At 44.7% G+C, this 24,527-nt stretch overlaps 1 protein-coding gene across 4 annotated transcripts in view; it reads right to left on the reverse strand.

Moving 5' to 3' along the window:
* The window catches only part of SPOCK2 (SPARC (osteonectin), cwcv and kazal like domains proteoglycan 2), a 108,090-nt gene extending 91,182 nt beyond the window's left edge, over nucleotides 1-16,908 (reverse strand). For 2 of the 4 annotated variants that reach the window (XM_042459637.1, XM_042459636.1), the window contains exon 1: nucleotides 16,504-16,908. In XM_042459637.1, the coding sequence (XP_042315571.1) occupies nucleotides 16,504-16,704 (201 nt within the window). In that variant the 5' untranslated portion in view covers nucleotides 16,705-16,908. The remainder of the gene's footprint in view (nucleotides 1-16,503) is intronic. The other 2 variants (XM_042459639.1, XM_042459638.1) reach the window with 1 other exon arrangement.
* Nucleotides 16,909-24,527: the final 7,619 nt, after the last annotated feature.

The raw sequence follows: 24,527 nt of genomic DNA on the forward strand, positions 1-24,527 counted from the left end.
CACTCTGTTCTGCTTTGGGCAGATCTCACCCAGAATACTGTGTCCCCATTCTGGGCACCACAGTTCATAAAGAACAAGCTAGCATGTTTCCAGAGAAGAGTAACCAAGATGCTTCTGGGCACCACAGTTCATAAAGAACAAGCTAGCATGTTTCCAGAGAAGAGTAACCAAGATGCTCAAAGGTTTGGAAACCCAGTTTTATTAGGAATGACTAAAGGAGCTGGGCATGCTTAGTTTGGAGAAGGGAAGACTGAGAGGTGATATGATAGCTATCTTTAAATAGCCAAAAGAATGTACTGTAATATAAAAGATGGAGCCACTTGTTTTGTGCTGCTCCAGAGTCTAAAACAAAATGAGTGGATTCAAATTACAAGAAAAGGGATTGTACCTAAGCATTAGGAACAACTTTTTTTTTTACTGTAAGATCGGCTGGAGAGTGGAATAAATTGCCTCGGAGTGTGTTGGAGTCTCCATCTTTGGAGGTCTTTAAACAGAGGTTGGATGGGCATGTTTTAGGAGTGCTTAAGTTTTGCATTAAAGAGGGTTGGACTAATGGCCCCTGAGGGCCATTCCCATTCTATGATTATAAGATTTCTGTTTTGTCCCTGAGTTGTTTGCTCAAGTGAATCCAAGCAGAACTTGGCATTCTTTTACAGTGCAATGCCCAGAAGCCAAAGGTTCTGGATTACATTTCCCAGCCATCATAGCCAATGGGATTCTAGGTACTGTACTGTATTTCAAAATGGCAAATTTTCCATGTTTTAAACAAGGGTATGGGCTGCTATCCGCATCCCATGGTAGACAGTCCGCTACAGAAAGAACGTCCTCTTTTGAATGCAGAACAGAAGAGAACGCCTTTTGTTGTTCTTGTTGTATGACTTCAATCCACTTCCAATTAATGGTGACTTATAGGTAAACCTATTCTTGGCCAGACTTCTTCAGAATGGGTTTGCCATTGCCTGCCTCTGAAGTTGAAAGAGTATGACACATGCAAGCTTGTCCAGTGGGCTTTCACGATGGACCAGAAATTCAAACTTTTTCTTGCAGAGCCTTGCCCCTCTCAAGCTCCTTTTAAAAAGCAATAAGTAACAAAGGTCCAAAACACACTGCAGAAATAATCCACCTTGAGATTGCTTTAACTGCCCTGGCTGAATGCTAGGGACTTCTGGGAACTGTGGTTTTGTGAGACATTTAGCCTCTGTCAGAAAGCTCTGGTGTCACAATAAACTACAGTTCCCAAGATTCCCTAGCACTGAGCCAGGGCAGTTAAAGCGCTCTCAGACTGGATTATTTTTACAGTGTGTTTTGGACCAAAATTGGAATTCCAAGGTGTTTTCACATGCAGTGTTCATGATCTTTCTCGCAAGTGAAAATTGGGAATATCTTATTTTATTTTATATATTTTATTGCAGGTGAGGAGTATATGATGCTGTCTGTATTCCAGTATCACTTCAAACCAGGAATCATGTCTCATCAAGTGCTATGTCAGCTACATTATGGTGCACCCAACCCATTCACTTCCACTTTGGTTCTTCTGCTCATTTAGCAGGTAATGCAACAAGGCATGGATAATTTAGCATTATATGTATCCAAATTTATTTTATGCCCAAGCATGCCAGAATTTGTAAGCCAACAAAAAGTCATGATTAAGAATTGGTTTATGAGTCATGGGTTGTTGCTGCCTTACAATCCTGGCTTGTTTGGCCACAAAAAACATAATCCCAGGCTAACACATAACACTAAACTATGCCTCACTGGTTTGCATAAACACTTGCATGAACATGCATGGATGCATGTGGAGCAAATAAGTATCCTGAGTGTGCACATCATGGTTTAATAAGCCAGGATTCCTGACTCAAAATGATGTTCAGGTATATATAATGCTATTTGCCTTTGGCCTTAGAGAAGTAGCAGGACAAAAAGACAAAAACAAAATATAACAATCGCAAGATGTGGTTGTTGCACTTTTAACAGATTTTGTATAGAAAGTTTCAGAAAGTAGAGCTTTCTGGCTTCCTCATCAGCTATCCCTGCCAAAAAATCTTTCATCTGCACTGTTACAGAAAGAATGGGAGCCATGTCCTTCACTGCTCAGCAGCCCCAGTTGACAAAGATATCTGCAAACATCCAAAACCCTACATGGAGGATCTGGTTACATCACAAATGGGATTTGCTTCTTCTGCATTATGTGAAACTCATAATAGGCCCCCAGTGGGAAGCATTAAACAGGGGAACCTCCCATCCCTCTCTTTTATCCTCACCCTTTATCTATTAAACTAATTGGTTTATTTAACAGAGAGAATTATAGCCTACCCTCACCAGCTCAGTGAGAGCTCCAATCCATATTCATGAAGCACGCTTGAGCTCTAGCCTGCTGGCTGACAGCTCAGGACAGATACTTCAGAAAGGAATGCTGCTGTGTTGCCCTGATGGACTTCGTCATGGTTTCATGACCACCCTTTTGGAGGGAGGAGGGAAGAAGGAAGAACCTTTCGATGAGTGCATGTGCCACAGAATACTAAATGCCTATGTAGCTAAATAAAGAAAAGGATATTGTCCAATGATAGCATCCAAATACTGCAATCTTTGAGGGTCTCTTAAAGCAGGGACTCTCTAGGTCAGTGGTTCTCAACCTGTGGGTAGTGATCCCTTTGGGGGTCGAACGACCCTTTCACAGGGTTGCCTAAGACCATCAGGAAACACATACAGCCATCCCACCATATTCGCAAGGGTTAAGGATTTTATGGTTGGGGGTCACAACAACATGAGGAACTGTATTAAAGGGTCACGGCATTAGGAAGGTTGAGAACCACTGCTCTAGGTAGTCTGTTTTACAATACCTACAATTCCTTTCTAGGTGAGACTGATGGGATCATCTGGAACATCTGGAAAGCCAAACGTTTCCCACTCATGGTAAGGCATTGTTTCTTAGGCTGTAACTTTATCATCATGCATTACTTTCTGATGCAATTCTCAGCAGTCCCAGACGCATCCACTCACCCAGATGTATACACGTGTCTGTCTGTCTGTCTGTCTGTCTAGAGATAGAGATATCATTCTCTCTCTCTCAATATGGAGAGCCAGCATGATGTAGTGGTTTGAGCACCATACTATGACTCTGGACATGAGGGTTCAGTTCCCTGCTCAGCCATGGAAACTCACTAGGTGACCTTAGGTGAGTCTCACATTCTCAGCCCCAGAAAACACTGTGATAGGTTCACCTTAGGGTAACTATACATCAGAAATGACTTGAAGGCATTTAATTTATTCCCCTAAACATATATATTCCCCCAATATAGGAAATGAAGTAGTTAAATTATGAAGAAAATGCTGAAATCAGAGGGTTTTTTTAAGGTTTCCACCGTATCATGAAAAAAGAGACTTTTTCAATTTATAATTTAATTGTTTGCCTCTCCAGCAATGCTAAGCAGCTACAAGTGGAAATTGCTATGGCTGCATAAAATGGACTCCACTCTTTCCTTGGCACACATATTAGATTAGATTATTAGATTACTGTCACAGAGGACACATGCAGTGGCTCATAGTGGATTTGGAAACCCTTCAAAAATTTGTCCAGGGAGAGTAACAATACGTAACAACCATCTCTTGCATCTGATTGTCCTGTTTCCTCTCAAAGGCCAAGGGCAAATAGCTTTGTGTTTGACATTGGCTCTACTCAGAGAGAGAGAGAGAGAGAGAGAGAGAGAATTATCTCTTAGGTCCTGAAAGATGTACCACCACCTGAAATGACTATGTTGCCTTGTAGTGTTGTGAAATATAATGCAGTTCAATAAACAATCAGCAATATAATTAAATAGTCTGGAGCATGAACTGGTGTGCTGTAGATGAGACAATGCTAAACATAAATCTTGGAAGCCCTGGGGGCCTAGATCTGTCTTTAAAGTACGGCGAGTGATCATTCTTATGACTGAAATCAAGCTGGCATAGGAACGAAGTTTTAACGTAGATACATTTTCTTTGTGTATTCATGTACAGGTACTCTGTCCCTCTTCCCAGAACCAAGCTAATGTAAGGTGGAAGGCTAGGGTGCTTGCGTACCCTCCATCTGTCCAATTTGGCAAGGCTAGTTCTGATTAATCCTCAGAACTTTTTCTGATGCTTCTAAAATAGTTCAGCTCCTCCTTCCTTCCCTTTCCCCCTTTTTCCTGGCTTACTTCAACTGTTGCAAACTGAGTTCCAAGTGCAAAAGTAGTTTGCGTTCCATTAATTTGGCAGGAGAAGTGGACAAGAGCAGGCAGAATCTTGTCCTTCCCTGTAGACTCAGGGGAAAGGAAACTGCTGCAGACTGTCCTACCTTATGGCTTCTTCCCCAATAATAACTTTTGCCATCTTAACTCTGATCTTACTTGGCCATATGTGTCCCAGTTTTTGCCTGTGAAATGCTAGATGGTATGTTTTTGTTAACAGCTTTCAAAATTAGAACTTCAGGGGAATAAATTAAGTTGCATGAGGACTTTACAAGAGACTTAATTCAGAGACAAAAATTATCTGTACAAATAACTTGGTAGGCTTTTCTGATTGCTGTTCCAGTATAATATTAAAATGTTTATCAGCAGCAGGTTGTGTAACAGACATTTCTACCACTCCCAGAAATAGGAACTCCATTTTTGCACTTACTTCTTTCATAAGACAGTGTTTATACACTCAAACCACTGTTCTCAGTTTTCTTAAATACACCTATAACTTAAAAAAAAAAAAACAGCCAAAAAAGGTCCCAGATGCGCAAGATGACCCCGCAAAACTAACATTTTAGGAACAAGTAAACACGGTTCATTACAATAAATGAACAATCTTTGCTGATTACAATGATGTTTAATGCAAAAATGCAGAAACTGCTTATTACAATAAACACTGCTCATTACAAGCTGTTGCGTTAAAAAAAATAACATTGCTGTGTTCTTGTTATTCCCTGCCGGTAAAAAATAATATTTGTAAGATGTTACTTCCAAGCTCTAGAAAATCCTCCTACTGGAATCTCATAAGTAACCATCCTTCTCCCTGAGTTGGCTCCAGATTTGAGAGATCTGCCCCCCCCCCAACTGTGGAGGTGAGTATAAACCCCCATTCTATATGTTTCCCCAATGCCCTGGAATAGCCAATATGTCATTCTAGGGCAGCATGAGAAATTTTAAAAATGCACCTCATTGCTCTTTCATGCAGGTATCCTGGCATCGGCATCAATGACCTGAGATGGTCCTGGGACATGAGCAGCCTGCTGGTTATTCCAGATACTGAGACTGAGTCTGACCCTCACTTTCATCACTGATTATTCCATTGATTTTTCCAGTGGTATCATTCACCTGGCTTGTATCGGTTCACCCAAACCGTTAAAATTTGTGAAGCTCGCCAAATGCTTGTTGTGGGGACGGAAAATGAAAACGAAAGGTTTCATTGCACCCTGCCCTTCCAACATGGACATACTTTGATTTGTTTCCAGCGCTCTCTCCAGCAACAAAAGCAGGACCAGAGGGCCATGAAATGGAGAAAGGAAAGAGAAAAATCAGTCCACCTTTCTGTTAGCATCAGGATCATGGGTGCTGTCATAGGGAGGGCAAGCAAGCATTGCATTACAATTTCCTTTTAACCTAAAGTCAACTATCTGTTTTTGGTACGTCTGAAGATGACACTGCTAAAAGCTCAATCCCACTGCATGAATGCAACAAGGGCACTAATGTCCAAGCAGCTGGCCCTTCAATAAATCAAGGCACATGCATGATGGTTGGAGGGGAAAATTTTAAAGAGAAAAAAGAAGGACCACAGGACTCTTCACAGCAGTGGTTCCCAACCTTCCTAATGCTGCGACCCTTTAATACAGTTCCTCATATTGTGGTGACCCCCAACCATACAATTATTTTTCATCGCTACATGCAAATATGTGTTTTCCGATGGTCTTAGGCGACCCCTGTGAAAGGGTCGTTCAACCCCCAAAGGGATCCCGACCCACAGGTTGGGAACCACTGCTTCACAGCCTTCTTCTTTAAATAGGGCAGGGGTGAGGAACTGCTGACCTTCCAGATGTTGCTGGATTACAGACCCTTTTAATGCTACAAATTTAGAAAGCTACTTTAACTGCAATGACATCCCATGGAATCCTGGGATTTGTAGCATGCTGAGAAACTAGAGCTCTCTGTCTGATTATTCTAAATACCCCTCCCTAAACTGCAAATACCAGGATTCCATAGAGCCAGTATGGTATAGCGGTTTGAGCATAAGACTATGACTCTGGAAACTAGGATTCGAATCCCAGCTCGGACATTTAGACCCACTGGGTGACTTTGGGCAAGTCACACACTCTGAGCCTCAGAGGATGGCAATGGCAAATCCCTCTGAAGAAACCTGCCAAGAATATCCCATGATAGCCTTAGGGTCACCATAAGTCAGAAACAACTTGAAGGCACACAACAACAACAACAACAACTACAAACTGCAAATCCTAGGATTCCATATGATGGAACCATAGCAAATAAAGTGGAATCCTAGTGCTATATGCATCATGGGTTGGCTTACCACATTTTGATGCATGTGAAGTACTATACAATAATAAAAACTTGGGAAGTTACCTTTTGGGACTGCAACCCGATTCTTCCAGGCAGCAAGACCATTTCTCCAATGGTATCTATTCACCTGGTTTGCATTGGTTTGTGCAAACCATTAAAATTTTTCAGGTTCACAAAATGCTTTTGTGGGAACAGAAAATGAAAACGCAAGGTTTCACTGTACCCTGCCCTTCTGACTGGTGTGCTCTTTGATTCATTGCCAGCACTCTCTCTATGCTGGCAAGGGGATTCTGGGTATTGTAGTTCCAAAAGCATATTACTACTTAAAGAGAGGCAAGATGGAGGAGAGACCATAAAGTCCAAAGTCTTAAAAATACCTGACTGCACACACTGTTTCAAAGATAACAGCCTCCTCTATGGCTGGGTCCTTCAAAGGCAGCTCTAAATCCCATTATTAACAAACCCACTACACACACAATCAGGTTACTTGTGGAATCCACACCGGGAATTACTTCTTAGATACTGGGAGCCAGCAAAAGCATATTGATAGGAACCTGTGCTTTTATGGGCTGGAGTATCCTTGAGCTATTTCTTCCATGGAAACATTTCCTACTATTTCTCTTTAAAAGGACTCACTGGGACTTCATCACATCAGAGGGCTGCTTTGCATACACAGGGTGTGTTCTGTCACATGTGACACAGCTGTGTGTGTATACTGTATGTCTATTTCACTCTGCATGCAAGCACTAGGAAGGCACAGTCTAAACAGAAGCATGCTGCAAAATGTATGCCTAGAAGGACAGAGGCAGAAACTGCTTCAAATATTTTCTGCATGCACCATAGCTGCAGTCCTGCATACAGCCATAGCTGGCTGAATTATTATATTTAAAGAGAGTTGGGGGGGAGTTCATTCCATTTGAGGGAGAGAATGAAAAAAATGATGGGCTAAGTACCAACAGTTATAGCAGAACTTAAGATGAAAGCCGGTTAATGGCAAAATAGTAGTAATACCCGTGGGGTTGATAAGTTGGCTAAGGACATGTCTCTCTCTCTCTCTCTCTCTCTCTGTGTACTCTCTAGAATAGCTGAAAACCACCCAAATCCACAAGCAATGAATCATACGTTTAAGCACCCACACACAAAATATAAATCCGTTTATCCTACTTGTTTTTTTTTGGGGGGGGGAGGTTGTTTTTGCTTTCTTTTCTTTTTGGGCTGGGGGATGGATTACAATTTATCCCATAAGTGGTAAAAGTCTTTATTGCAGAATTTTGAGCATCTCTTTGCCTGCATGGGAGATTAATGCGATGATCCAGTGGTTATTATAATCTCGGGTGTCCCCTTTCTTAGGGATTGGAATGTATATTGAGCATTTCCAATCTGTGGGACATTCTTCTGTTTTCCATATTTATTGGCAGGTTTTAGTTAAAATATTTGCATCCCCTAACTTATGCCATATTCTAAGGATTTTCCTATAATAAAGGTACTGATTTCTCTCTGGTATGTTCTTCCTAGGAAGGCCAAAATGCTCCCTTTCCCTGCTGTCCTTCCCTCTGCATGCAAAGACCTTTTTATTCTGGCAGGCTTTTAAAGCAGGAGGTTTCTAAAAAATGGGCTGAGGGTGCTGGCCAGACTGTTTTAGACTGCACTGTTTCAATAGCTTTTTACCTTTTAATCTTTTGTCTTTTATCTTTTTAAAGTGTAAAAACATTTTAATATGGTCAAAAGTTTAATCCTATTTTAATGTTTAATTTGTTGTATGTTTTTCGCTGTACTGTGTTTTAAATTATAAGATGCCTTGAGTCCCAATAACAACAGCAACAAATCTCCTGCCCATACATGGTTGGATTACTGTAATATGTTATACACGAGGTGCCCTTGAAGCTTCAATTTGTGCAGAATCCAGCAGCAAACATTTTATCTGGTTCACAAATATGGAACCATGTTAAACTAATTATTGAAAACACTACACTGGCTCTCTACTTAGTACAGTACCATATTGGATCTAAAGTGCTGATTATTACCTTCCACGCTCTAAACATTTAAGATCCCAAATATCTGAAGGAGTACCACCCCTCATACCAGCATTCCCCAGTATGGCACCTTCAAGATGCAGCTGTTGGTCTGCAGCTGTGTTGGCTAGGGGCTGATGGGGATTGCAGTGCATGGCATTGGGAGACTGCAATAGCTTTCTTTTTGAACAACCAATTTTCTAAGAGGGTCTTCTCTGTGCTTGCTCTCCAAAGAAAAATATCAGAGACAGCTGTGTTTGTCTGGATCAGTATGCAAAAGGATCTTGCAGCACCTTTGAGACTAACTGATGAGAGAAAGAAAGAAGTTGGTAGCATAAGTCTACAAAAGTGTATGCTAGCAACTTCTTTTTTTTATGTCTGCATCCACACGTCAAAAATAATCCAGTTTGACACCACTTTAACTGTTATGACTCAATGCTATGGAATTCTGAGAACAGTAGTTTCTTGTGGCACCAGAGCTTTGCTCAGTTCCAAGAATTCCATAGCGCTGAGCCATGGCAGTTAAAGCAGTGTCAAACCAGATTATTTGTTAAGAGGAATGAAGCCTTCATTAGCCTCAAAGGTGCGACAAGACCAGTTGCAAAGGAAAATATGATTGCCACTGACCTTTTAAAACGGCATGGCCTATTTTTATTTTTATTGACTTGGATCAATTTTGAACGTTTCTTAATCTGTAATTTCATTTTTATTATATTTGCCTTTTAATGATATTATGTTTAGCGTTCCTTGGATCCTATGTGAAAAGTGGTTTAGACAATTTAAAATAAAAATAAGTAAATAATGACAACAATTATTAGGTTTCATTAAAACACCACTGGATTCAGCTAGAGCCAGATTAAAGTGAATGGCAAGAGTAGCCAAGAGGTGAAACTCATCTTGCAAATGGAAAGAGAGTTGGGGAAAGGAGATGGTTCCCCCCAAAGCAATATGTAACAAACATCTGCCACAAGGGCTGTATCTGCACTGCAGAAATAATCCAGTTTGACACCACTTTAAATGCCATGGCTCAGTGCTATGGAATTCTGGGAACTGTTGTTGTTTGTGGCACTAGAGCAAAGGTTTACTGTACATAATATCATTAAAAGATAAATACAGTATAATAAAAATAAATGTACAGTATAAGAAACATTAAAAACTGATCAGGCAGCAAACTATTCCATAGCATTGAGCCATGGCAGTTAAAAGTGGGGTCAAACCAGATTATTTCTGCAGTGTGGGTGCAGCCAAAATTAAGCCAACCAACACTTACATGGGGCATCATGCACTACAAGTCAAGCTTTTTTTCATATTATGGTACCTTTTAATAAAAGTTATAATAAATATACAGCATTAACAAAGCATTTGCCAAATTTACAAAGCACTTCTCCAGCATTATTTCCATACACCTTGCAACAGATCTCCTGCTAGACCGGTCAGTAGTGTTCTATCTCCACAGATGGGTAATGGTGGCAGTCACAGTCACTGAGACAGAAATAGCAACATGTCCAAACTGCCTGTGGAGATCTTTGCATGAGCAAGGTTGAGCCTGGTCCATGACAACTCACTGTCTCACAGCCAACACATTGCCACACTGAGGTCCACACTGTTCTGCCTTTTTCCAAGATGCAACGCATGCCAAGACAGTATTAAAATACCAAGCATTAACAGATGTGTTTGAAATAGTGGAAAGTATTCACACAAAGAAAGAATTAGAACAAAGGTTCATCTAGCCCAGCCTTCCTTAATCTGGAACCCTTCATGGATTTTGGACTATAATTCCCATGTTTGTTAGAGTGATGAGACTCTGGGGCTGGGAATGTTGGAATAGCCAGGTAATTCTGAGAAGCCCATAAAGAAGGAATCTTTCCCCAGTTGCCTGTGCACCCAGCAACCAGTGGAGATATAGTACCTCTGCACAAAGAGGCTCCATTTCTTTGTTGTGCCCAAGTCAGCACTGGCAGACTTTTCCTTATAAATTTGTCTTCTCTTCATCTTACTGCCAACTAAGTGGGCAGCCATTGCTGCATCTTGTGGGAGTTAAAATCCATAAATTAAGCGGACGTTCATCATATATATATATATGTTACTATATGCATAGTATTATGCATGGAATATTATTTACTTATCCTGGATCAGCTGACAACTGTACTTGTGCCCCCCAAGTTGTCATGTTGTGTGTTGTATGCAGGCACACAGACACCCAGAACAGGAGACTTACTGTATGTCTTTGAAGGCAAACCTATAATGGGGTTTTCTTGGCAAAATTTGTTTGGAGGGGTTTGCCTTTGCCTTCCTGTGAGACACTGAGAGAGTGTGACTTGCCCAAGGTGACCCATGAGTTTTCATGGCTGAGTGGAGATTCAAACCCAGGTCTCCAGAGTCATAGTGCAACACTCACATAATGCTAGCTGTCTGATGAGACTAGATCTGCATTATTTACATTATTTACTAGCTCAAGAGACTAGCTCTGCATTATTTACTTAGAAAAAAAGTGCTGGCAGGAGGGGAATCAAAAGCCCATATTCTTAATCCTTTGTAAATGTATTGTTCCTAGCCTGAACCAATCTGCTCAGACTGCAGTACATGAAGGGAGCGGCCTTCTCCTTCATTTAATGCCTTTTGATAGTACATCTTGGAAAGGGGGGGGGGGGGGGAACTAAGTGGCTCTTCAGACAAAGTCAAGAGGGCAAAAGAGGGATTTTTATTGCTTAATCAAATTGTGTCTCTTATTAATGGACGGAACAACCATTAGATGAAACTATAGCTGCTTCCAAACCCCCCTTCCCATCAGCTGACCAGGCATCTCTCTAGCCTCTGTGATATTTTTTCCCCGGATGCACCAAACCAGATGTTGGAGCTGGGTTGGAAAGCATGAGCCCATACAGACAAGCTTCTTTTCACGGGAACATTTAAACTCAGCCTAACTACTGTCTCCTGGTTCAGCACAAAATGATCTTAATCTACTTAAAGTAAACCCACTGAAATGAATGGGCCTTCTTTGTCACAATTTACTTGTGCCCCAACGATTCCAGTGTGGTCTAACTCTAAGTAGAACTAACACTGGTTTGTGGCCATTTTTAAAAAATGATGTTGTTTATTTTAATGTTTGTTTTAACAGTTAATTGTTTAATTTGATGTCTTAGGGGAAGGTAGCAACTATTGGGATATGAGGGTTGTGTGCATATTTTAATCTGTAAGCCGCCTCAATTGTCATGGACAGAGAGTGGGATATAAATAAATTATTATTATTATTATTATTATTATTATTATTATTATTATTTAATAGAGTGCATTAGCAAAAGGAAGATATCAACTGATAAGTGGGGGCATTATTGACAGAAGTAGGGGGGAAATCTTGTGTGTTTGGGGTAATATTTCCCTCTCTTCTCCACAAATAAATAGACCAAAAAGGACTTCAGTATGCTTGGTGGCACCGAATATTACCTGATGAGCAGAAATGGAATAGAATATTATAGAAAAGAGCATGGCTGCTGGCTAGCTGACTAACCAGAACAATGAAAAGGAGCGGAGGCTTTCATGGCCGGCATCCATAGTTTTTTGTGGTTTTTTCAGGCTATGTGGCCATGTTCTAGAAGAATTTCTTCTTGACGTTTCACCAGCAACTGTGGCTGGCATCTTCTTCTCTGAAGATGCCAGCCACAGATGCTGGCAAAATGTCAGGAAGAAACTCTTCTAGAACATGGCCACATAGCCCGAAAAACCCACAAAAAACAATGAAAAGGAGCACCTCACACTGAGACATTTTGTTGCAGGTCTCACTTTGGATTTACTTTCTGCTTCACATGGAAGCAAGCACTTTATGTGTGTGAAGGAGACCATCATTTTACCACTTGGCTATGAATAAAACTGGGGTGGGTGAGTGGATGTAAAATATTCTGAGAGCAAATTCATCCACATCTTAAATTCATCCCTCATGAAAATATATTTTTCTTCTCTGGAGGTACATACAATATTTTACATCACAAATATGGCTGTCCACCAATTTAACTTCCCTTTTCTTTTCTTTTTTCCCAAACTGGTCCCGATTCCACATCTTCACCTGCTGTCTGGTACCCCAAAATAATGCCACTGAAGATTTAAACCAACATGGCGATAAGCTAAAAGTCTTGCCCAATAAATTTCCACAGGTCAGGCTGCTTGCAATTCAAGGCACAACGGCACAGCTCCTTTAAGAAAGTCCTAGATCTCCAGCTTCCATATAATAAAAGAATTCATTTGACCTCTTTCGTTCTGAATAATAATAATGTTGCCACGGTTGTCTTGATAAGGAAATACAACCCAAAGCAGGGCTAAATTAAAAGGCAGAACAATTTAAACAAAGTCATAGGTCAGGTAGGAATATACAGAAATATGTGTGGTTTTGCTATGATATTTCAATGGACTGGGTTTGATGAAGGAGGAAAATATGAATTAATCCTAGGTTTCCACCTTATCTAGGTTGGATCCCATACAAAATATATCTTAAAGGCCTTCAGTTTTTTAACTGGTTGGGCAGAAGTTTTTAAATTGAGTGTGCTGTATTTTTATTAGGCTTTGAATGTATTTTAACTGTTGTAGATGAATTTTGAATCGGATCCTTCTTTTTTTAGAATCATAGAATCAAGTTCATTGTTGCATTACGCATTGGTTTCAGCCGTGTTTTGTTTTAAAATAAAACAAAGTCGATTGGAGTCACATACTGGAGTATGGTGTAATAGTTTGAGTATTGGTTTAGGATACTGGGAGACTAGGGTTCGAATCCTGGCTGGGTCATGGAAACCCACAGGGTGATCTTGGGCAAATCACACTCTCTCGGCTGCAGAGGATGGCAATGGCAACCTCCCTCTGAAGAAACCCGCCAAGAAAACGCTATGATAGGGTTGCCATAAGTCAGAAATGACTTGAAGGCACCGAAGAACAACCACCAATTGGTAGAAAAGCAGAATATAATATAATGAGAATGGGGCTGGGAATTGTCCATCTGGTTGTAGGATATTGAGAAACCAGTACCTATGGTAATCCAGCCATTGCCCCGGACTTCTGAAAAAGCAAGTAACTTTTAGTCTAAAAATGTTTTACTCCAGAGAATTGATTATTCAAGTCCACTGGATAAAACCATCACTAAACTCCATGAAATTTGCTTTCTACATAAACAAAAAATGGGAAAAATCCAGGACTAACAAGTTTGTTATGGCATTTCGTGGACCAGATTGTCTGGGAAACTTCATTCCTTCATACTTGAACATATTCTCTTTTGCACAGCTGAATCTAACCCAGGTTAGTAAGTTCCAGGTTTACAGCTGGCCTTGGGAGAAATGAAAAGCACTCATAAAAATGAATAGATCTTAGGACAATTCCCTGACTCCCTCAATAGCCATGCTGGCTGGGGGATTCTGGGAGATGTTATCCCAAAAGTAATTTGTTCCAAGCCCTGAATATTAAACCATTATTAGAGAGCAGCACTGTAAAGGATAGTTTTGCTTTGCAACCACAGCCAGGTTCCAAATAAGAAAAATAAAATAAACATTAATTATATATATATAAAAAAGAAATAGGTAGGGTTGAGGATCAGAGGCGGTAGACCTTGCTACTTTCCAGGCCAGTCTAAGGCAAGATAGGCAATAATATGTCAACAAGGACATTACAACTTTACCCCTCAGAGCAATGTGGTGTAGTATTTCAGAGTATTAGGCTAGGATTTGGTCGATCCAGGTTCTAGGACCTGCTCAGCTATAAAATCTAGACCTGGATGAGTTACACACTTCTTCTTTCTCCCAGGCTGGCCTACCTCGCAGGGCTGTTTGGAGTATTGTATAAAGTACTGTATAAACTTAGAGACATTCATGTGTCCTTGAGCTCAGTAGAGGAAAGTGAGATATAAGGGCAGGCTTAGCACTGTTCACAGCTCCACAGAGGCAAGCAAAGCAATCCTTGCCCACTAGGCAGTCTTTCTCTACAACTGGTAAAAGGCCCCTTGGCCTTGACTTCTCCTACAGCTGTCAATATTGGGGTGGCCCCCATTGATCCTCTTTTATTCAAGTGACTTCTTAGTAATGGAGGAAGCATAAAAGGGAGGAGTAATGCCTCCTTCCTTTTCCTGCCTTTCAGTTCACCTGTATTTCTATCTGTTTAGTCAGCCAGCATGGTGCAGCGGTTGGATTGCATTAGGACTATGACTCTGGAAATCAGGATTCGAATCCCAGCTTGGGCATGGAAACCCACTAAGTCACACTCTCTCAGCCTCAGAGGAGAGCCATGCCAAACCTGGCCAAGAAAACCCCATGATAGCTTTGCCTCAGGATCACCGTAAGTTGGAAAGGACTTGAAGGCACACAGCAACAACAACAACAGATATGTTTTAATATTATTTCTGTGCGCTTCCTTCCATCCGTACCTTCCCCTCCCCCCTTTCTTTTTATTACAGTTAATTTTGAGAGGAGCAGCCTGGCATCAGTTTTGGAAGAAAAGCAGGATGCAAGTCAATGCCAACTCAACCAGGACATCTTTTCTTCCTAGAAAGCCAAGTCCCTTCCACCTGCCTCTCCCTTTCAAAAAGCATCTTGTCTTGCTGCTCCTGAAGAGCACCTTGAACACCTTCAGCAGCAGTCCTTCCCTCCTGCAACCCAGCCTCCATCTTCCTGGGAAAGAGGCAGAGACCTGGATCTGCCCATCTGGCTACAGAAAGGAGGCTTCTCTGCTCTGGCCTCTGCCCACAAAGGCAGCCAGGGCTCATTCTCCCCTCCAAAATGCCTCTTTGTTCAAAGGAGAAGAAGGCAGGCTGAGGCAGGCATGGCTAAGGCTGGCCCCTGACCTGAGATCTCATTGGGCTCAGCAAGGGCTGCATCCACAATGGAGAACTAACCCGGTTTGACACCGCTTTAACTCTTTTCTGGCTCAAGGCTATGGAATTTTGGGAGCTGGAGTTTGTTGTGGTCCTCCTCATCCTCCCGATCCCCTCCTCTTCCTCCTTGCGATCCTATCATCCTCATCCTATTCCAGATCCCATCGCTCTCTCCTCCTCCAGATCCCCTCCTCCTCCTCCTCAAGGTCCCACACTCCTCTTCCACCTGACAATCCCATCATCCTCATCCTCATGATCCCACCTTTGTCCTCCTCATCTTCTGCATGGTCCCCTCCTCTTCCTCCTCCCCAAGATCCCATCATCATCATCATATCTTTTTCTCGATCCCATCCTCCTGCTCCTCTCTTGTATGGTCCCCTTCTCTTCCTCCTCACCCAATCCCTTCATCCTCATCCTGCTCGAGGTACCATCCTCATCCTCATCCTCCTTATCATCTCATCTTCCTCTCGATCCCATCATCCTCACCCTCAAAATCCCCCTCTCCTCCTTCTCCATCATCTCTTGCATGGTCCCCTCCCCCCATCCCATCATCCTCATACTCCACAAGATCTCATCATCATCACTATCATCTCATCTTCCCCTCCTCCTCCCCTCCTCATCTCTTGCATGCCCTCCTCCTCTTCTTCCTGCTCCTCCTCGCCCCAATCCCAGCATCCTCATCCTGTTCGAGATATCATCCTCATCATCACATCATCTCATCTTCCTCTCCATCCCATCATCCTCACCCTCAAAATTCCCTCCTCCTCTTCCTCCTCTCTTGCATGGTCCCCTCCTTTTCTCCTCCTCACCCCGATCCCATCCTCCTCATCCTTCACAAGATATCACCATCACCATCATCTCATCTTCCTCAAGATCCCATCCTCATCCTCATCTCTTGCATGGTCCTGTCCTCTTCCTCTTCCTTTTCCCCTGACCCCATCATCCTCAGCCTCCACAAGATCATCCTCCACAAGATTCCATCATCATCATCATCATCTTCCTCATGATTCCATCCTCCTCCCCTCCAGATCCCATCATCCCCATCTTCAAGACTCCCCTCCTCCTCCTCCTCCTCCTGATGGCTTCCTTCCTTCCTTCCTTCCCCCCCGGGAAGAGAGGCAGAGAGACTCACATCTCGGAAGCGGTTCCAGTGCTTGATCTTGCCGCTGTACTGGGAGATGGAGGAGAGCCACTGCTCGTCCTCCATGAAATTCCCGGGGCTCTTCTCGGGCCCCTCGGGGCCCCCCGGGGCCCGGCTCTCCCCTTCGGCCCAGGCCCCCAGCACCAGCACCACTGCCACTCCCAGCATCCCCCAACGGGCCGGGGCTCCCATGGCTCTAGTGCTCGGTCTTCCTCCTCCTCCTCCTCTTGCCTTCTGCTGCTCTTGGCTGCTCAGGCTCTGCAGGTGGAGAAAGAGATGCCTGGCTCCTGCTGCAAAGCTGCCTCCCTCCCTCCCTCCTTCCCTGCCTGGCTGACTGGCTGGCTTCCCTCTGGGCTGGATCCCTGCGGGAAAGTGAGCCTCCTAAGCGCTGCGCTGCTGCTCTTGTAGAAGGAGGAGGAGGAGGAGGAGGCAGGCAGGCAGAGAGCAGCAGCAGGAGGAGGACAGAGCCTGCGCCAGAGGAGGAGGAGGAGGAGGAGGAGGAGGAGGAGGAAGGCTCAAGGCCACCCGAAAGCACCCACACCTTTGACATCGTCATCACCATCAATCATCACCACCACCATCATCAGCATCATCACCACCACAATCATCATCATCACCACCACCACCATCATCATCATCATCAACACCATCACCATCATCACCAGCAAAACCAAACAAAAAAACCCAGCTTCATTTATATACCGCTTCAAAATGAAGTAACAGTGTCTAAGCGGTTTACAAAGTGAAGATGCCAGCCACAGATGCTGGCAAAACGTCAGGAATACAGTCTTATAGACCATGGCCACATAGCCCGAAAAATCTACAAAAAACAATATAAATTAATTACCCCCCACAATCTGGGTACTCATTTTAGCAACCTCCTCAGAAGGATGCAAACCTGAGTTGAGCTTGAGCCCCTTTGCAGGTATTGAACTCACAACCTTATGGATTTGAGTGAGTGGCTGCAGTACAGGCATTTAACCATTGCGCCACCAGGGCTCCAGTTAACCACTGCACCATCATCATCATCACCACCAGCACAATCATCATCATCTTCTTCATCCTCCTCCTCCTCATCATCTGCCACCTCCTGCTTTCAGGCAAATTTGGCAAATGCCAGGCATTCCTTTCTAGAGGACCATCATAGTCATAATTGTACAAGCCAACAATATAATAATAATAATAATAATAATGATGATGATTATGACATAGTATTATTTATTTATTTATTTAATATTTATCCAGAATGATGATAAGATAATCATCATCTGCCACTTCCTGCAGTCAGGCAAATTTGGCAAATGCCAGGCATTCCTTTCTACAGGATTATCATAATAATACAGTAATAGTAATAATAGTGATGGTAGTAGTAGTAGTAATAATAATACAAAACAACAATACAATAAAAATATAAAACATAATAATGATTCAAAACAATAAAATAAAATAATAATAATAATAAAAACCTAATAATACAAAACAACAATAGAATAATAACATAATAATAATAATAATAATAATAATAATAATAATACAAAACAATTGAAGAATAATAACATAACAACAACATAATATTTATTATCCAGGATGGCAACGATGAAGACAATGGCAACAACATAATAATAATACAAAATATAATAATAAGAACATAACCACAACATGTTTATTTATTTAATTTGTTTAATTTATTAATTAATTTATTTAATTTCTCCTACAAAGGACCAGAGGCAGCTAACAACAACAACAACACAATATATTATTGTATTATTATTATTATTAGTTGTTGTTGTTGTGTGCCTTAAATTAATTTCCAACTTATGGCAACCCTAAGGTGACCCTATCACAGGGTTCTCATGGCAAGATTTTTTTCAGAGGAGGTTTGCCATTGCCTTCTCCGGAGTCTTGAGAGTTGTGTGACTTGCCCAAGGTCACCCGAAAGTAATAGTTGCTGTGCTGTTATTTTCCTAACACCTTATGATAAAAATATTCATATTGCATATCATTTATTGATTATGTTGTTGTTGTTTGTTGTTTGTTATTCTTTACCTCTTCCAGGGTGACCGATGTTTTTATAAACATAAGAAGGACAAGGCTTACCAAATTTAGGGCTTACAATAAAAAAATGTAGGACATGACCAAATAAAAGACAAAAAGCTCATGCCCCCTGTCCTTTTCCTGCTTTTTGTTTAAGTCAGGTTCGGCAACCTCCGGCCCACGGCTTTCCGCCGGCCCCGCTCCCTTTCGCCCGAAATCGCCGCCATTTTGCTCTTTCAAAATGGCGGCGAGGTCTGCGCGACCAAAAAACGGGGCTCAGAAGCCGCAACGGGCCTCTGGGAGGCCCGCTGCGTCCTCCGGAGCCTCGAAACGGGGCTCCAGGAGCTTGCAACGGGCCTCTGGGAGGCTGCTTTGACGTCCGGAGCCCCAAAACGGGGCTCCAGGAGCCGCAACAGGCCTCCCAGAGGCCCGTTGCGCTGCTGGGGCCCCCAGGAGGGCTCCTGCGACGGCAGCCAGGCCCCTGGAGGCACTTCGTTGCGTGCTTGGGGCCCCCCAGGGGGTCTCCTGCGACAGCAGCAGCCCCTGGGAGGCCAGTTGCCGTCGCTGGGGCCCTCCAGGAGGGCTCCTGCTACGGCGCGGGCCCTGGGAGGCCATGTTTGCGTCGCTGGGGCCCTCCAGGAGGGCTCCTGCGACGGCAGCGGGCCCCTGGGAGGAAGTTTGCCGTCGCTGGGGCCCTCCAGGAGGGCTCTGCGGACTGAGCGGGCCCCTGGGAGGCAAGTTGCCGTCGCTGGGGCCCTCCCAGGGAGGCTCCTGCGACGGCACCCCAGCGGGCCCCTGGAAGCCAGTTGCTGTCCCTTGGGCCCTCCAGGAGGGCTCCTGCGATGGCAGAGGGACCTCCAGAGGCCTGTTGCCTGCCACCAGGGTCCTCCAGGAGGGCTCCAACGGTGGCGCGGCCCCTGGGGCCGTTGCCGTCGGCTTGGGCTCTCAGGAGGGGCTCCCGGTGGCTGTCCAGCGGGCCCCTGGGGGCCATTGCCACCGCTGGGGCCCTCTAGGGGGGCTTCCTGCGACGGCAGCGGGCCCTGGGAGGCCAGTTGCTGGCGTAGGGGCCAGCAAAAGATGGGGGGAGGCCTCCAGCGCTGCGGTCCCCGCCGGCTCTTTCCTGGCCTCTGACGGGCCTGGGGCCCCGTCAGGGCCGGCAAAGAGGGATGGGTTGGCATGGCCCTTTGGGGTGGAAGCTCCACCCCTGGGGGTGGAAGCTCCACCCTGGGGGTGGAAGCTCTGCCTCCAGCCTGCGGCCCGCCCCCGGGGTGGAAGCTCCACCCCCCGGCTTCAGCCCCCGGTTGTCTGAGGGACATCAACCCGGCCCCGGCTCAAAAAAAGGTTGCTACCCCTGGTTTAAGTCTCGCAGTTCTTCCTTTCTTTCTGCTTCGCTCCACCTTTCCTAGCACTGTTGTCTATTCCAATGAGTCACACCTTCTCATGATGTGGCCAAAGTTTGACAGCCTCAGTTTATCATCCTGGCTTCCAGGGAGGTTCTGGTTTGATCTGTTCAGGGACCCATTTGTTTGTCTTTTTTGGCGGTCCATTGTATATACTCAGTACTTTTCTCCAGCAATACATCTCAAATGAGTTGATTTCTTCCTGTCCACTTTCTTCACTATCCATGGTAGTATCCATTCATGTAGATGGTGATGGGGATACAATGCCTTGGATGATTCTAACTTTAGTGCTCAGTTTGTATCTTGACACTTTAGGATCTTTTCTATTCTTTCATAGCAGCCCTTCCCAATCCTAGTCTTCTTCTGACTTCTTTACTACAGTCTCTGTTTCTAACCAGTGTTTGATCCAAAGTACAGGACATCTTTGACTATTTTGATTTCCTCATATTTATGTAGATCGTCAGTGGTAATCTTTGTTCAGTATGCAAAGGGATCTTGTAACACCTTTGAGACTACTGAAAGAAAAATGAGGTGCTGTAGCATAGCTTTTGTAGACTTGAGACTGTCTTTTTGTTCACTAGTCAACCTGACTTTGCACTCTTTTCTTTAGCTTTCCTTGTAGTTGTTCCAAATTGTGATGGTTTGTGCTTAGTAGTATGGTGTCATCTGCATATCTTGGAGTTTATCACACGGGGGAAATTCTGTGCAAAAACAAAATTGAAAAAGCTAGAGAAAAACCCACAAAAGCAAGTTGGTTTTCAGACACGTTGTTAAACCACCCGAAAAACCCACAAAAAACTATGGATGGCGGTCATGAAAGCCTTTGACTTTACGTTTCTCGGGATACGAAATACCCAGTTACGAAATTTTCGGTTACGAAAACATCCATTAGGAAACATTGTTCTGGTTACGAATGTTTTTTTCGGGTTACGAAAACAAAATTTTGGTGCTTTTTTTTTCGGTTCTTTTTCGCACGGGAAAATCGCTGCTTTTCCCATTGCGCTATGGCAATTCGCTTAAGGCTTTTTGGGTTTCGAACGTGCCACGAACGAATTATTTCGTAACCGAGGCACACTGTACATCTGTTCTAACAGTTGCCTAAGTACAGTTCCTATAAGGCTATCAAAAGTAGAGCGCTCCTATCTTTAACGGGTGTTTTCATGCCTTTCATGATCTTGCAGCCAAAGGCTTTGCTGCACATGATGATTTCATTTTGCATTCTGGTGTGTTCCATTAACCTGGTTGCTCGCATGTGGTTCCTAGTGCCTATGCCTTTCCTGAACCCATTCTCCTTCTCTTTCCACATAGATTGTGTCTATGCTGCAGAAATTTGAGCATCAGCTTTCCTTGCGTGGCAAATTATGCTTTGGTAGTCGTAGTTGCTGTAGTCTTTGTGTCTCTCTATTCTATGTATGGGAAATAGGTATTTAATTTCTATTCTGTTGGACATTGTTTTGTTTCCCAATTGGATGGCATTGTTTTAGTTAACTCTGTGTCTGTAAATTGAGAGGCTGTGTGGGTTGCAGCTTGAGAGGCTGCAAAAAAAGCACTGAATGACTGTTTGATTTATGGCTGCACTTTCCTCAAAAGCTGAGTTACTGTATTCAAGAATATTCAGGAAAGTGGAAAAAGTCTTTCATGATCCAGCACACACACACGCACACATACACACACACAGCCTTGGAAATTAGTGGAGCCTCTTCACAGTACACAGTTATACCACTCTGATTGCACTATAACTGCAATGGATGCATCATATGGAATCTTGGGATTCGTATTTGGTGAGAAGCAAGTGCTCTCTATCTGAGATTTTAAAAGTCTCCACCTTAACTGCAAATCTAAACAACTGTGTAGAATTGAAACCATTACAATTATGGTGGGATCACTGTGCTACAACTGTGTAGTGTGAAAGGGCTCCTGGAGACAGTACAGGACAAGTCAGGAGTGCATTGTATCTACTGTGTGGGGTCATACATTGCCCTAGGTTGCTTTGGGTTACAGCCCTCACCCGTTTTTTCTGAGATCAGGCAGCTTTGCAGTTTGGAGGGTGGTGTGGTTGGGAGCAAGTTTAGCAGTACAATGACAGTTGGCCTAATGCCCTAAATGCACCAGATCTTGCCTGAAGTTAAGCAAGGTCAGCATTGGTTAGTACTTGGACGGGAGACGACAATGAATACCAGGTTCCTTGGGCTATATTTCAGAGAGGAAGAAACTGGCAAACCACCTCTGAGGATTCTTTGCCCAAGAAAATCCTATGGAAATAATGGGTTCACCATAAGTCCAACAGGCAACTTGAAGGCACATGCATTGCTATGACAGTTGGTTCTCAATCAAGATTGGAGGAGGATTGAAAGATTGAAACTACCTCTCAACTTGAGGGGGAGAGAGGCCAGCCTGGAGAAAGAGCCCTCCTCCACCATCTGAGGGGGAGAGAGGCCAGGCCTGGAAGACAAAGAGCCCTCCTCCAACCCCATCTTGAGGGGGAGAGAGGCCCAGCCTGGGAAGACACAGAGCCCTCCTCCAACCCCATCTTGAGGGGAGGGAGGAGAGGCCTGGCTGGAAGACAAAGAGCCCTCCTCCAACCCCCATCTTGGAGGGGGAGGAGGCCAGGCCCTGGAGGAAGACAAAGAGCCCTCCTCCAACCGCCATCTTGGGGGGAGGGAGGCCAGGCCTGGAAGACAAAGGCCCTCCTCCAACCCCATCTTGAGGGGGAGAGAGGCGGCCTGGGAGACAAAGAGCCCTCCTACAACCACCATCTTGAGGGGGGGGAGAGAGGCCAGGCCTGGAAGACAAAGAGCCCCTCTCCAACCCATCTTGAGGGGGAGAGAGCCTGGCCTGGAAGACAAAGAGCCCTCCTCAACCACCATCTTGAGGGGGGAGAGAGGGCGGCCTGGAAGACAAAGAGCCCTCCTCCAACCCCATTTGAGGGGAGAGAAAGCCTGGCCTGGAAGACAAAGAGCCCTCCTCCCAACCCCATCTTGAGGGGGAGAGAGCCAGGCCTGGAGACAAAGAGCCCTCCTCCAACCGCCATCTTGAGGGGGAGAGAGGGCCGCTGGAAGACAAAGGCCCTCCTCAACCGCCCCTCTTGGGGGGAGGGGGAGAGAGGCCGGCCTGGAAGACAAAGAGCCCTCCCTCAACCCCATCTTGAGGGGGGAGAGGAGGCCTGGCCTGGAGACAAAGAGCCCTCCTCCAACGCCATCTTGAGGGGGAGAGGCCGGCCTGGAAGACAAAGAGCCCTCCTCCAACCACCATCTTGAGGGGGGAGAGGGCCAGGCCTGGAAGAACAAGAGCCCCCTCACACCACCATCTTGAGGGGGAGAGAGGCCTGGCCTGGAAGACAAAGAGCCCTCCTCCACACCCCCATCTTGAGGGGGAGAGAGGCCTGGCCTGGAAGACAAAGAGCCCTCCCCACAACCCCATCTTGAGGGGGAGAGAGGCCAGGCCTGGAAGACAAAGAGCCTCCTCCCACCCATCTTGAGGGGGAGAGAGGCCTGGCCTGGAAGACAAAGAGCCCTCCTCAACCCCCATCTTGAGGGGGAGGAGAGGCCAGGCTGCCGGAAGACAAAGAGCCCTCCTCCAACCGCCATCTTGAGGGGGAGAGAGGCCAGGCCTGGAAGACAAAGAGCCCTCTCCAACCCATCTTGAGGGGGGAAGAGAGCCAGGGCTGGAAGACAAAAAGCCCTCCTCCAACCGCCATCTTGAGGGGGAGGAGGCCTGGCCTGGAAGACAAAGAGCCTCTCCAACCCCATCTTGGGGGGAGAGAGGCCAGGCCTGGAAGACAAAGAGCCCTCCTCCAACACCACTCTTGATGGGGGAGAGAGGCCAGGCCTGGAAGACAAGAGGCCCCTCCTCCCAACCACCATCTTGCGGGGGGAGAGGCCTGCCTGGAAGCAAAGAGCCCTCCTCCAACCCCATCTTGAGGGAGGAGAGAGGCCTGGCCTGGAAGACAAGAGCCCTTCCTCAACCGCATCTTGGAGGAGGAGATGAGGCTGTAATACAAAGAGCCCTCCTCCAACGCCATTCTTGAGGGGGAGAGATGCCGAGCCTTGGAGACAAAGGCCTCCTCCAACCAACTCTTAGTGGGAGGAGAGTCCCTCTCCTCTGAGATACATTGGAGAGAGGAAGAAGGTCTGTGTTTGGGTTATGATGTCTATGCCTCTACAACCACACTTTTTCTTTTGTTGTCTTTAATTTGGTTACGATCTACAACGGCCTTTCCCCAGGGTAAAAAGAGTTCTGCATTCTTACAGACTAATGCTAGATAAATGGCCATTGCTTATTTTGTTATTTGTTCTATACCAATGCTGGGAAAAACTTAGCCTCTCAATGGCCAGCCTTATTCTTCCCTCCTCCAGCTACGGTAAGTCATTGTTTTTTTAAAAATTTACCATGCTAGTGGAGGGATTTTATTTTAACGTAAATTAACTTGTTCATGGTCCACGATGTTAAATGTCATTTTATCCCTTCCTTCCATTTTGAGTTCTCCAGGACACTGTAAGTCCTGCCTCACAGTCCAGGTTGCATGTCCCCTTCTTGTCACCTAGACCAGGAGTGGACAACTGCAGCAGGGCTGGAGGTCAC

The sequence above is a fragment of the Sceloporus undulatus genome, chromosome 3 (genome assembly GCF_019175285.1).
Source record: "Sceloporus undulatus isolate JIND9_A2432 ecotype Alabama chromosome 3, SceUnd_v1.1, whole genome shotgun sequence".
Lineage (NCBI taxonomy): Eukaryota > Metazoa > Chordata > Lepidosauria > Squamata > Phrynosomatidae > Sceloporus > Sceloporus undulatus.